At 35.0% G+C, this 14,708-nt stretch overlaps 1 protein-coding gene across 1 annotated transcript in view; it reads left to right on the top strand.

The window, feature by feature from the left end:
- Positions 1 to 14,708, top strand: part of LOC111619035 (structural maintenance of chromosomes flexible hinge domain-containing protein 1-like) — a 260,024-nt gene that overhangs the window by 113,373 nt on the left and 131,943 nt on the right. The window contains exons 21-22 of the mRNA XM_023360677.1: positions 1,710 to 1,716; positions 6,889 to 6,961. Coding sequence (XP_023216445.1) covers positions 1,710 to 1,716; positions 6,889 to 6,961 — 80 coding nt within the window. The remainder of the gene's footprint in view (positions 1 to 1,709; positions 1,717 to 6,888; positions 6,962 to 14,708) is intronic.

The following is a 14,708-nucleotide window of genomic DNA, read 5'->3' as shown; positions in this document are numbered from 1 at the left end:
TTTTATATGAATTCCATGTTGTACGAGTCACTTAGATTTTACAAATACGTGAGCCGTTCACAGCCCAGCATACGTATTTGTAAAATCTAAGTGACTCGTACAACATGGAATTCATATAAAACGGAATAATCAACAGTGTTATAGGGGGGTCAACTGTATTAATAAAATATCTTCAACTTACAAGTTTGAATTTCAATTTTTTAAAATTTAAATCAAACATAAATTGAGAATGAATTACCAATAACCAAAAAACATATTTGTAAAGGTTACTCTTACTGAATTTTTTTTAATGATAACAATTATATGTCCAGAGCTATTGAGAAGAGGATTTTTCCCCAGTGCCATAAAAAAAAACTTAGGGAGCTTATAGTGGTTCCTACCTCTAAATTACAGTTATTTTTACTAACGAGAAGCAAAATCTTTAAGATTGCTATTTATTAAAAATCATCCTACAGATTTCATTTGTTCAAAATAAAAAATAAAAAGGGAGATCCCACTTTGCCCTGGGCCCCAAATCAAGCTTTTGACAGCCCTATATATATATATATATATATCATATATATTTATATACATATATAGTTAATGTATATATACATTTTTTTTTCATTGGAATAACATCATTTCCCTTTACAGGGATCAGTCTTCCTTGTCTTACTATCTGCATCACAAGGGGAACGTCTTCTTTATTATATTATTTATTATCCTTAATACTTATACAATTTTTAGTACAAACAACAAATATAAATATAACAATATGTATATAGGTAACTTTTTCTTACAGACTTGTGGCTACTTGCCACAATAGTGAGGGAGCAGCTCGCTTTCTACCCTCACGACAGAACCGGTCGTGTGAAGTACATTAGAGGTGTGTATAGTTCTTTATGACGAATCATCAAGTAAAGGTCTATGTTAGTTATGTTAAGAATTTCTCTTGCCAATAGATGCAATTGCATCCTCTCACAATCATGTTTCGGGCAATTGTTCATTAGATGGTCTAAGTCTTGTACATCCTCACTGCATTCACAGTTAGAATCTTGTTCTCTTCCTACTCGTTGTAGGTGTTCTTTAGTGTTGCAATTATTCGAATGTAGCTTTGCGTAAAGGTAGTTTATCAGTAACCACTTTAATTCTTTTAATCTTTCCTCCACATTCGGGAAGATCCTGTATGTCAACCTTTGTCGCTGTAGCTCTGTCAATCTTGCCAGTCTTCTAGGGTCTTTTGTCATAGAAGATATCTGATGTAAGAGAATGGAATCTTATCATATGAAATATCTTGCATGTCTGTGGCTTCTTTCGACAGAGTATCCTCATGCTCATTTCCTTCTATGCCCACATGGGCTTTGACCCATCTTACTTTGATGTTAGCTTGATTATTTTTAATTATTCTTTTAATTTCCATTGCTATCTGACTACTATCCTTGTACTGTTGCAGAGTTTGTATTGTGGCTCTGCTATCTGTATGTATAATTCTTAATCCAGCATAATTGGTGGTAATGTTCCACTTTACCACCATTAAAATGGCATATAATTCAGCTTGGAAGACCGAGTATCGATCATCCAGCCTGTATTGCCCAAAGTGTATTTCCGTTCCTTCTTTTCTCACTGTGTAGGATGCCCCTACTCTGTTTTCCACCTTTGAACCATCGGTGAAGATGTCTTCATCTGCTATTTCATTGTTGTTGGCCATTTTTATGGCTACTCTTTTGTAGATTCTTGGTAATTCAATTGCTCTTGGTTTTAATTTGATATCTTGGTTATCGTAGGTGACTCCTTCGATGGAGATAGGGAGTCCAGCTCTACACATGTACTGTAGTGCATTCTCTTTAATAATTAGATCAATGAGTGGTACACCTGCTATTATTTGTAATGCTTTGGTAGATGTTGTCCGAAACGCTTTCGTCAGCCTAAGAAATGCTGTTCTTTGAGCACTAAGTAGTTTTCTTTTAATACATCTTTTATTAACCACTGAGTACTGTGAGAACTGAGGAGGTATGACTACGTCGTACCTCCGTGGATCAGCTTTCAAGTTGGAGGGACTTGCTCACTTGTCAGAGATGGCTTAATTTTTTTTAGTTTATCTCGAGGGAACGGGACTAATTTTTTTCGGGTCTGGTCGAGTGTAGGAGGGAGGAGTGCCGTCGGTAAGGTGACAGGCGATATACGAGTAAAAGAGGACACCAATTTAACAAGGAAACAACAATTTATTAACTACCTATATAGACGGTACAATAAATGTTATCAAGGGAAAATTCTGAGTCCCTAAAACAGGAAGGGCCAAGAGAGAGTTCACAAAAATTTGCTCCATACCTCTTAATGTCGATAGTTATCCTTGAGGAAAATATTATTTTATCCAACACAGTAGGACCAGGACACAATATTCAAGAAAATTGTAGGTGACGGTTGATGAACGACTCCCCCGAGAGGGGGAAGCAAGTGGCTTTTATAGTTTCGTCATGGGAGAATGGTCATGTGATTAATTGTTGTGAGGTAAAAGGTACGCGGATGGGTCAAAGTTGTCCCCGAGACCATGCTAACTATCAACTTTGGAGTTGGAATGTGGGATTATTTTCGAAGTGGACGGATGTTTACTTTGAATGAAAGAGAAGATTGGAATTTTTCCCTTTTTAAGTTAGGTTTTAGTTTAGGTTTAAAGAAAAGTTTAATTGAGGGTTTAGGAAAATATGGTATATTAATCGGAAAAATTGGTAAAAATTCTGGATTTCACAGTACCAAGCACTTGCAGCATATGTTATTTTTGGGATGAACACACACTGATAGATAGTTTGTATAGCTGCTGCATTCAGACCCCATTTTGACTTGGACACTCTTGCTAATGCGTTAAAGATGGTTGTGCAATTATTTCTTACCATCATGGCATGGGGAAGCCATGTGAGTCAATGGTCTAAACTACTCCTAAGTAGGTAATTTCTTTGCTGACTTTTATACTTTGTCCATCCATCTTAATAGTCGGTATTCTTTTGTAAAGGTCTGAAGTAATTCCTTTGGTGAATATTATATCTTTTGTCTTTTTTGGATTGAAGCTGAGTTTTAGCTCCTTTCTGAGACTTTCTTAAGTACTCTGTCACCCATTTCTTCTATCTGTCTTCTTGAGTTAGAACCAAAGATGAGGATTGTATCGTCTGCGTAAGCAAACTTATGTACTCCTTCTCCTTTATCAGTCTTTAGAAAATTATCATATGTAATATTCCAAAATAGTGGCCCTGAATTGGAGCCTTGTGGGCAACCTCAATTGAGATTTTTTTGTGATTGTAGAACCACCCACACTGTATGAAATTCTCCTGTTCTGTAGATAATCCTGTACTACATTATAAATGTTCAAAGGACAGTCAGCTGTACGAAGAGTATGAAGTAAAAGAGGCCACCATGTGTGGTCAAAGGACCCCTTTATGTCTAAACTGATAGCACAGCTGTATTTATTGCCTTGTAGTGTAGAATTGATCACTTCTACTACTCGCCGTATTATGTCTTCAGTTGACTTGTTTGGGAGGAACCCAAATTGTTTTGGGCTTAAAAAGGCTCCATCTTGTAGGTGGTACATAATTCATTGACATATTAAAAAGTCTAGTACTTTTCCTCCAAGTGTTGGTAACAAGCTCGGGCCTATAGCTCTTCACTAAGTTTTTGTCATGTGTGTTGCTTTTAGGAATAACAACTAACTTTGCATCTTTCCAGATAGTTGGGAAAATCCCAAAGGATAGGCATAGGTTATATACTTCTGTCAGATATTCAGGATCTATGTCCGATACTTTATGAATGATTTTGGCCACAATGCCATCTTGACCTGGCGCTTTCCCTGGCCATAGCCTTGTCTACTTCCTGTGTAGTAAATACAGGGGCATTAAGACCCAGGTAGGGACTGATAGTTATATTCCTAATTTTCCTTTGCTCTGGTGAGTCTGATGTCAGATCATCCTCAGGGAAGAATACTTTCATTAATGTATCCACTGTGTCTTCTATTCCTTCTTTATAGCTGTCATTTTCTTTTATTGCCATTAGGTATTGTGGTACTTTTAACTTTCCCGCACATGCTTTGTATAGATAACTCCATGGTTTATTGGAACTCTGTGTGCAGAATTCTTTCCAGGACCTGAGCTTGCTTTCTTTAATTTCACTTTTATATTTCTTGGTATGTTCATTATATTCTCTCTTTCTCCTATTTCTTTCTTCTTCATTTCTTATCCTTTGAAAGCATTGTCGCAGTCTGTTATTTTCCTGCCGTAATTCACTCAAAGCTTTTGTCCATCAAGGTACACTCTTTTTGTGTTTTCTCTTTTTCGGTATTGTTTCATTACATACTCTAATCAAGTTGTTATGAAAGTTTGTAATTTCATTCTCTGCTTCTTCACTAGTCTTGATTTCCATGATGTTTCTCTTGTTCATTATTTCTCTCATTTGGGCATTAAACTGTGACCCGTTGGCCCTATTTATAGTGTATTGGTCCGAATCCTCTTTGTTAACCCAGTCGCTATGTCCCGCTTCCATGAATATGTAGTTGTGGTCACTCAGGCTTGATACTGGTGCCACTCTCCAGTTTTCTATTATGTTTAGTGCTTTACTGTTGCAGACTGTTATATCTATCCAACTCCGTCAGATGGTTGTATCTAACGTTGGCAATGAGTTCGGGTCGTTAAGCAGGTGTAAGTCATTTGAGCCAATAAAGTCTAGGAATTGCTCAGCTCTTCCATTATTGTTTGGGTCTCCCCATAACTCAGAGTGAGCATTGATGACAAGGCTATTTTTGCCTACGCCTATTTCCAGGCACGTTAAGTATCTGTTACTTCTTTGTTCATAGAATAGCACAAGAATATTAGGGTTATTGATGATTATTAAAGTTCTTGGATTTTTGTCAGAGTTACTCATTACTCCTCTCTGGCAATATAGTTCCTGCGCCAGAGTAATGTCAGCTTTTTCCATTCTTTTACATAATGCTGAAGTTGCTGCTATTGATTTCTGGGCATTAATCTGTAAAATTTTTAGCTTCTTAATCTGTTCATGTTGATTGATGTGTTCCATAATCAGTTTTGGCTATTATCATTCTACAAACTTTTTGTAGCAGCAGGCACTTCTTATCACAAGCATTGTGATTTACTTCTTTTAGGCCTTCTCTCTTACAATTACAACATTCTGCTTTCCCTTTGCTCGGGCACTCCTTGTATTCGTCTACAGCCAATGTGGACGAGAGTACACATTGGCTGTAGACGATCCTTTTCTCTGAACAATCTTTAGCCATATGTCCTATTCTGCAGCATTTGAAACACTGCATAATATTTATGTATTCATCTATACCACACCTGGATCATCCCAGGTTAATCTTCTTCTGTGATAGGAGAAGTTGCTGTATTCTTGGGCTTACTTCGGCAACCCAGTTTGTCATTCTTTTCTCTTTGTTACCGTAGTTGAACTGTAGAGTTATTTCAGTTTGATATTCTTCTATGGTCAAATTGGCATTTATCTCTTCATTCTGTTCGTAGATGCATTGTAGCACTTCTTCTTTAGGGTTTTCCTTTGCTACCCCATATATCACATGTCTGGGATGTCTTTTAATTGGTTCTCTTGTTCGCAGTCCAGTTTTTCTTCAATCTCTTTACGTAGTTTTTCCTTGTCTTCTGTTCCAACTTCAATTGCTATTCCTCCCCGTTGCAGCTTCCTCACTGCCTGTACTCCAACCCCAATCTCTTGGGATTGATATTTTTTTTCAATTGTTCTTTTGTTCTTTCTGCATCTTCGCCTTCTTTAGCTGGCTCCACTAGAAGTATTTCCTGAGGTCTTTTCTTCTTAGCTACCATCTGTGCATAGCTTGGTTGAGGTATGGGAGCATTGCTGAGTGCTTTATCCAACTTCTCGTTGATAAGTTCCATCATTTTGAGTGGTTTCGATTCACTTGTTTTCAGTAGATCAATCAACTCGTTGATCTTCTCTGTGACAAAGGACATATGTTCTTTCATACCTAATCTACAGTTGTTATTCTCTAACATATATTCCTCTACTTTTTTGTGGATCCTTTCTGCTATTTGCACTAGGTTACACTGGAGAGAACAGTCCATCTCCACGGGCAACAGCTTGTTGTCCGATTCTGAAGGGTGTGGTCATTTGGCCATAGTCCTTAAAAGGACTCCTTGATCCATGTTAAACTAGTCATGATAAACTGATTAGTTTATCATGACTAGTTTAACATGAGTTAGTAGCCCCACAAGGGGCTACTAATGGGTGAGACCTCGTGAAGGTTCAGTTATCGCTTCCCTGTGGAATTGTTATGGTGCAAACACAGAGCACAAATCACAAGGCTGAAACATGCCTAGAAAAATGCACAATAAGCTCACAAAATAAATGCAAACAACTCAATAGGGCATCCTGCCCAACATATATATACAGTATATATCACATATAACATATATATGTTATATATATATATATATATATACAATTATGCTGTTAATATATATGTGTTCTAAGTTTTCAGATAATCAATGCTCTACTGTATATCACACACATACATATATATATATACAGTTGAGTTTTCTGTGGTTCCGGTTGACTTAAATAACCATTAATGTTAAAAAACTCTGATTTACTCAACATTGTTTAACTCGTGACCACTGGATAAATCAACATACTTTTTTTGACCCACACTTGTTTAGACATCTGATTCACACCACACAGTTTGTGTGGTGTGAATTCATTTTTTCCAGGAGGTTTTATATATATATCACATATATATTAACAGCATAATTGTACTGTGTGTTTTCTAGTTAATTAAAAATATATATTATTAGATGTAAATATATATTTGAATAAATTTTATTATTATTTCTTTATAATGTTTTGTATAATTTAATATTCAAGTTTAATTTTTTCTTACAATTTCAGAATTTCATGCTTTCTGTAAAAATTCCAGGATTAGAAGAAGATACACAAAATTTAAAAATTAGACTTTTACCTGGTAAGTATTTTCATTGAATGTCATTTTTTTGTGATAGTGATTGTTTGAAAAATCAAAATGGAAATTAATCTTGTTAACATTATGTAGAATTTGAATGATGAAAATGCCAAATTTTATTGAAAATTAATAAATGAATTGGATTTTCACATGAAATTAAAAACAATTTTTGTTTATCTAGCAATATTATATATGGAAATATTGATATACAGTGTTTTCCAAAAGAAATATGTAATTGGATATTATGTGAAGAAGCTTGTAAGCAAAGCATTTGGTAAGTATATAGGTTATTGGTTATGTGATGCCTCATTTTGGGTCTGCAATATTGCCATATGGAAATTAATTGCACAAAATTCATGTGTGTTGTCTAATCACTTTCAACTAATGTAAGTCCAACTGCATAGTTCTGTAACTAACTGGTATGTTGTAAGGATTGAATTTATTTTTGTTGTTGATTTTAGTTTTATTTAAATAAAGCTAAAAATAACTAAAAATCCAGTAATTTTTTGTGTTCTTGTCATCATCTGCTTATTAAATATTAAAAAGAACAAGTTCAATACTCACAATATACTAGTTAGTTACAGAACTATGCAGTTGAGCCTACATTAGTTGAAAGTGATTCGATCATGCATGTGAATTTTGTACAATTAATTTCCATATGGCAGTATTACAAACCTAGAATGATTTATCATGTAACCAATACACTATACACTTGCCCCTGATACTTTGTTTACAAGCTTCTCCACATAATTTCCAATGGCATATTTTTTTTGGAAAACACTATACTGTAAGGTTGAATATTGTTGCAGCAACTATCACATTTTTCAAACTGCTTTTGATTGCTATTTGATAGAAAGCTATTTTTGATGTTTAACTTGGTTACAAATTTAAGAAACAGTTTAACTTTGATATAATCCTTAATCCTTATATAAGAACTGAATGATAAATGAAAATATGTACTAATATTATAGCTATGTTTAAAATCTTACAATTTCTGAATGAATCAACTTTATTCAATCCTTACATATGGATAGCTATATAGTCTATAAAAATTAAAATTTCAGTTTTTGTAAATAATGATATTACATACAGAGAGATCTGACAGATTGTATAATTACTTTTTAATTTCTCTGAAAAAAATAAAATAATTATGCATTATTGTTTGAAGATTTTAACCAGAAATTAGTCTTTTTTGATTCTGAGATTTCCCTTTTTTTTATTATTATTATTTATTCAAAATAGAGAATTGTCTTATAATAAGTGATGTCTTAAAGAATGTGAACACAGTATGATCTCCTTGAAAATCATAGCAATTTATGTCAGTCAACATTTGTATACCACAAAAGTTGAAAAGATCTGACTAAATTAATTCAAAAAAATTGTACTCTATTTTCAATTGCAGCCAATGAAAATCAGACATGATTCAAAACTGAACATTCAGAATTAGTATACAGGTATACCTCGCCTTACGTCGGTAATTGGTTCCAGGAAAGCGACGTAAGTCGAAAAATGACGTAAGTCGAATTTACTTGTCTCCGAATCTACTTGTCACTAGGCTAAACCATAAATTACCATTCCCAGTTCTGTATTTTATTTATTAAGCTTACAAACAATTTTATTAAATTTTAGTTTTTAATATAGTACAAAAAAAGTAATCTAAATTTACGAATGCATGTACTGTAAATACAGGATTAAGTAACAGGATTAGAGGGCTGTTTGTGTCTTACAACAAACTTAACCCTTTTATGAAGTAGGAAAGAAGGAATGAGGAAAGTAAGAATAAGGTGGAAGGAGAAACAAAGGGAGATAGGAAAGTGTGAATAAGAGAGCAGTCAGGGAGTCCCCATGGGATCCATGAGCATCTGCATTGGCACAATTTATTTACTAATTGACAAAATACAGAAAATACAGAATAACATATATGTACAATGAGAACACGTGAACGAAGTCATTGCTACTTGCAATGCAAACCGCGTATACAATTCCAACTTGGGACTAAGTATGTAGACTTATATCAGTTGCTAGCAGTACAAATGATGATAAATAGATACAGTTGTTATAATAATTGTCACTGGTTGTTGTCACTAATAATTGTCACTGTCGTCACTGTCGCTGTCGTATTCGTTGTCGTTCCCTTGTGTGTCCGAGTCTTCTGAATCTCCGTGTATAATAGTTTGTTGGTTTGAATCATTGTTTTGAAGTTCAATAGTTCTGTGATGGTCGGGTAACAATGCTTTAGTTTTTATAATAAAATCTTCCAGTTTTTCCCAGACTTCTTTTCTGTTGAAGATGTCCTGGGCTTTGGGTTTCCAGCCAATTCCTTGTAGTATACATTCACTATAGAAGGGTATCCTATATTGTTCGTGACTACTGCAATCGAAGATGAAGTGATTGGCATCACCCTCGCTAACACCATCACAATGACACTTCCCATTTAATGTCTTTTTAAACCTACAGAGGTAAGCAGAGAAGTTTCCATGGTTCGTTAAAACCTGAGTAGTCTCATGTTTAATTTTATAATGTTTGTTTTTTAATCTGTCTTTGATTGAGGGAATAAAGTTGAAACAGTGTCTCCCGGTGGTCGAAGTTTCCCACTCTCTTTGCCATGTACTAATTTCCCATTGTCTTAGATAGTATTTAAGTGCAGAGTTCGGAAATCTGTTGTATGTAATTTTAGAATCGGAGTTGCAGGCTTGTTTCGCTAAGAGGTCGGCAATCTCATTTCCCTCATTGCCTTGGTGCGCTGGGATCCAATTGAATTTTAGGACTTTATTAGTTGCCACTTTATGGGCTTCCTTGATCATTTCGCTGCCAAGTAGGGATATGTTCATGTCTTTTTTCAGTGTGTGCAGTGCCATTCTACTGTCGACGAAGAACTTTATGTTTCCATTATATTTTTCCTGATTTTCCTTTATGTGTTTTAGTGCACTGTACATCGCCCAGTATTCTGCTTGGGTATTTGAGCAGTGTTTAGATATTTTGAGGCTGGCCTGATAGCCAATGTTGTTAGTTCCTTGTTTTTTAATGTATATACCTGCTCCTGCACCTTCTGTTTGTTTGGATCCATCAGTAAACACTATCCACTGAAATCTGTTGTTATCTTTATTATCATAATCAAGATCTACTCTGTACAATTTCTTTTCCGCAGGGTGTATATCAACATTTATACTGTTGTCTATTTTATTGATTTCTGTATTATTTATAATCTCAGGGACTTCTGTAATATTTTTAGGTATAATTTTATTTTTTATTTTTCTTTTAATTTCTTCTGATGTCAATTCCCATATCTTTTCATTCTTAGCAATCCAGCTCCATGCTGACGAAATTGCTGTAATGTGTATTGGTGTGATTCCCGCTATAGCTAATAGCGCATCTGACGGCGATGTTCTATATGCCTTCGTGATTTTTATTGTTGCCATCCTTTGGACCGACATCAATTTTTTCCGTATGTGGGTGTTGTTAACGGCATCCTGCCACACGGGAACAGCATACAAAATTGCTGGTTCAATTGCAGTCTTATAAATAAGTTTACAGTTTTTCGGATTCAGTCCCCAATATTTTCCCATTATCCAATTGATTTGATTGACTCTTTGCTTGGTTTTGTTAGTGATTTCTTGGATATGGAAATGCCTACTTAAATTGGGGTCCAAATGTACTCACAGATATTTTAGAATCTTTACTTGTTTGATCTTTTTTCCATCCATTCTTAATTTAAGGGTTTTCTGCAATTGCCCACGCTTATTTTTTCTTGTGCACACCAATGCTTGGCACTTGTTGTAATTGATTGGTAGTTGATGTTGGTTACTCCATTGTTGAATTTCGTCTAATATTTTGTTGGCCATATCCGTAAGATGATCACGATTCTGATTCTGTATCATAACCATCAGGTCACCTGCAAATGCCTGGATTGTCATATTATTTCTGTTGTCAAATTTTTGAAGCAGATTGTCGAAGACTAAATTCCACAGGGACGGTCCAGTGCGCGAGCCCTGTGGGCAGCCTCTATTAATATCCTTAATAAGGTGAATGTTGTTTGAGTGGAATTCAATATGCCTATTTTGCAGATAACTTTTAAGTAATTTCACTTCATATTTAGTATCTTGGAGTTCATCAAGTTTATCGATAATATCTTGCCATCTGAGATTGTCGAATGCTTTGGAGTAATCAATAGAAATGAGTAATGCATGTTTGTTCTTTTCCCAGGCATCATAAACAAACTTTTTAACATTAATTATTGCATGCATTGTCGATTTGTTTGACCTAAAGCCAAATTGGTTTGCATGCATTTTACCTTTGCTATTCAATTCCCAGTTGATCCTTCTAATAATTAAGCCTTCCAAAGCCTTCCCCATGGTGGGGAGAAGGCTGATAGGCCTGTAGTCCGAGGCTGATTTCGGATCTTCCTTTTTCATAATTAGCTTAATATTGGCCGATTTCCATGCATCCGGAAAATAACCTTTTTTTAGACATTCATTATATAAGATAGAAAAAACCATTGGGATTTCCATAAATGCGTTGATCAGCATTTCAGTAGTTATTTCATCCAGCCCTGGGGCCTTCTTTTTGCCCATTTTAAAGATAGCTTCCTGTATTTCTATGAAGGTGAAAAGTTTACATTGTATTCCCAGGTCCTGATCTTCTTCGTTATTTCCGTTTATTTGGGTATTTCTCATTCTTCCATTGTTATCAATACTATCCATTGGAAAGTGGTATTCCAGTAGTTTCCTGATGTTGTGCTCTATATCGTAAGTTTCTTCTTCGTTTGTGTTCTCCGTCCAGTTTAAGATGTGTGGTAAATGGAATTTTTTCTTTTTCTTTAGTACTGTTTTATGGGGAAGTTCCCAAGGGCCTTTATCGTTACACTTGTCACAAAAATCTCGCCATGCCTGTGTTTGTGTTGTATTTAAATTCTTTTTGTATTTTTTTCAACTGATCCTTATATTTATCTTTTAAGATACTTTTTTGTTTTTCATTTCTCGCTCTGTGATATTTTTTTCTCAATCTATTCGTGCTTTTCCTTTGTCTTTCTAACTCTTCTGTCCACCAATGGGTTGTTCCCTTGATTTGTTTTGTTGTTGTCCTACTGGCCCTTATAGCTGCAGCTTGTATATCTGTGGTTAAGAATTCGCTGTAACGATCAATGTCTTTAATGGTGTTTATCCTTGGGTAATCATGGTTACTCCAATTTTCTTGAAATGCTTTTCTGAAGAGTTCCCAGTTTATATATTTCTTGTTAGAAGTGGTACGATCAGTATATATATCCAAATTGTCAATTTGTGTAAATAAGTATCTATGGTCACTACCAGTATTGCTCAATAATGTTTCACAGTTTGTAATGTACTGGGCAAGATCCTCCGTGACTAGACACACATCTGTCCAACCCTTTGCATTTGTTGTGTAGAAAGTTGGGTGATCCGTCATATTTGTTGATATAAAACCAAATTCCTCCATCATCTCCATTACCATCACACCTCTTTTGTCTTCTTTTGTATTAAACCAAATACCAGACTTAGCGTTTAGATCTCCCGCTAAAATAATGTATTTACTGTTGATGCTTCTTAGTGTTTTGCTCAATTCAGTCGTCGCTTGCTTGTCATTCATATTTGGTGATAAGTATGCATTGATAATATATATAGGAGGCTTATGGTGTATGACTATGGTTGTTATAATATCAGAGGAAAGTTTTGGAATAAGCGCAATGTCTATTGATCTGTTGATAACTGCGATACAGCTTTTTGGAGTTTTCCCATTGTTGTTATTTAAAATTTGCCAGTGGCCCAAGCTCACCACTGTATTGTTAACCGTGTAGGGTTCTTGTAATAATACTAAGTCCGCTTTAATTTTACTTGCTTTGTGCATTAACAAAGAGCTAGGGGCCTTGCCTCTCTGTGCATTCAGTTGAAGTATGTTAAGTCCTTTCTTTGTTCCTTGTTGTTGGTCGTTACTTTGCATTCTTTTTATATTTTTATTCAGAGTATTACTGTTTCTGCTGTTATAGTTCATAATTTGTTCTTCCAATTATTTGTTCCTTTATTTTAAGTAATGTGGGACATTGATTGTTGTATGCGTTATGGTTTGTAGCTTTCCTTTTTTCTGTTGGTAGACCTCTGTTTGCTTGAATGCAGTTAATGCATGATGGGATTTGATTTTTTGCCTGACATTCCTTACAGCTGTGTTCCTTTGTGCACTGGCTGCATGTCTGCTCTTTTTTGCAGTCCCTTGCCCAGTGTCCAAATCCACAGCACCGGTAACATCTAGTTACCGGCACAAAATCATCTACCCAGACCATAGTCTATGACATTGCAATTTTCCTTTGATTTATTATTATGTTACGAATTTGTGGTGTAACCATCATTACCACATGTCTGCAGTTTTTTCTGCTTTTTTCCCCTTTTATTGTTGTGCTGATTTTACAATTTGTTGTGATTGTGGTTTTGTCCATATTTCTCCATATGTTATTTTGCTCTGTCATTATTTGTATTATTTCTTCTTCCTCTATGCTATTTGGGACATTTAACAATATGATTCTTGGTTGTTTTCCTGTTGCGTCTTACATGTTATTTTTGGTTTTATTTCAGTTATATTTTCTATGGCTTCCTTGAGTCTGTTTCCTTCATCTTCGGTTCCCACTCTGAAACAGATTCCATTGCCCTGAACTTTTTTAATTTGTTTAACTTTCACATTGATTTGGTGTGGCCTGATTTTGTCCTTTATTTTTTCCTCTATTTGTTTCATGTTGATTTCTGTACCTTCCTCATTGTTTGGATAAACTAGAACGGCACTGCTATCTCCATCTTCACTTTTTCTATGGATAACTCTTGTTGTTTGGCTTTGTATGTTTTGTAGGTTAGTTTTCGTTATCTCCGCATAAGTAGATTGTCTGGTTATTACGTTTTCCAGTTGTGCCTTGATTCCTATTTCACTGGTAGTCTGGTTGTCTGATTGAGTGGATTGTGTGACATTCTGTTGTTGTGCTTTGTTCTTTCGGACCTCCTTCACAATTGCATACATTTCATGCATATATCCATATAGTTTGGTCACGTTTTCCCTGATTTTTATCCTATGGTTTTGTTTTATGTTTGTATTTGTATGCTCTGGACAGAGCTCTAGTATCATCCCCAATATTCTATTAGCATCCTTTATTAGTATGCTTTCAGTCTCTTCTATTATGTCTGTATTTTCTTGGTTAGTCTCCATTCTGCTATCATCCATTTCTTCTTCTATAGGAGTTAGAATTATCTTTGGTTCTATTATTGTTGAATCCAGTACACTAAAATTAAACTTATGCTAGAAGGAGTGTCTTGTGGAAAGGAGGCTCTGTGCCCAGCAATACTGTATCCCAGAGTAAACTCTGTGACACAGCACTAAGAGATAGAATTAAATAACTTAAAATAGTTAACACTACTTAAAACTAGTTATACAATTTAATACATGGTGTTATACAAGCTGATTGTCTTTCAATCCTTATTTCTGGTTTGGCAATCCTTCCAAAAATGATTAAAAACGCAGAAATCTTCTAAAAAACGATGTTTTGATGATGACGTCATTAGACGACCGTTAATGACAGTTGATATGCGTTGTAGCTGCTAAAGTTGTTAACCGTTGCCTTGGAAACGATGTGTTTCGTTCAGTGTAGAAAGTTGATGATTTTTGATGTATTTTAATTTTGCTGAAGTTTAAATATTTATAGAGGTTTTGATATGAAATTTTTAGGAAAGTTTACTGATGGCCTAGTGTCACTGATAACCTT

Source organism: Centruroides sculpturatus, unplaced genomic scaffold (genome assembly GCF_000671375.1).
Source record: "Centruroides sculpturatus isolate CEXI.00-Female unplaced genomic scaffold, Cexi_2.0 scaffold38, whole genome shotgun sequence".
In the NCBI taxonomy this organism is placed as follows: Eukaryota; Metazoa; Arthropoda; class Arachnida; order Scorpiones; family Buthidae; genus Centruroides; species Centruroides sculpturatus.
The sequence above is the reverse complement of the archived record's forward strand: the minus strand, read 5'-3'. Positions and strand labels throughout refer to the sequence as shown.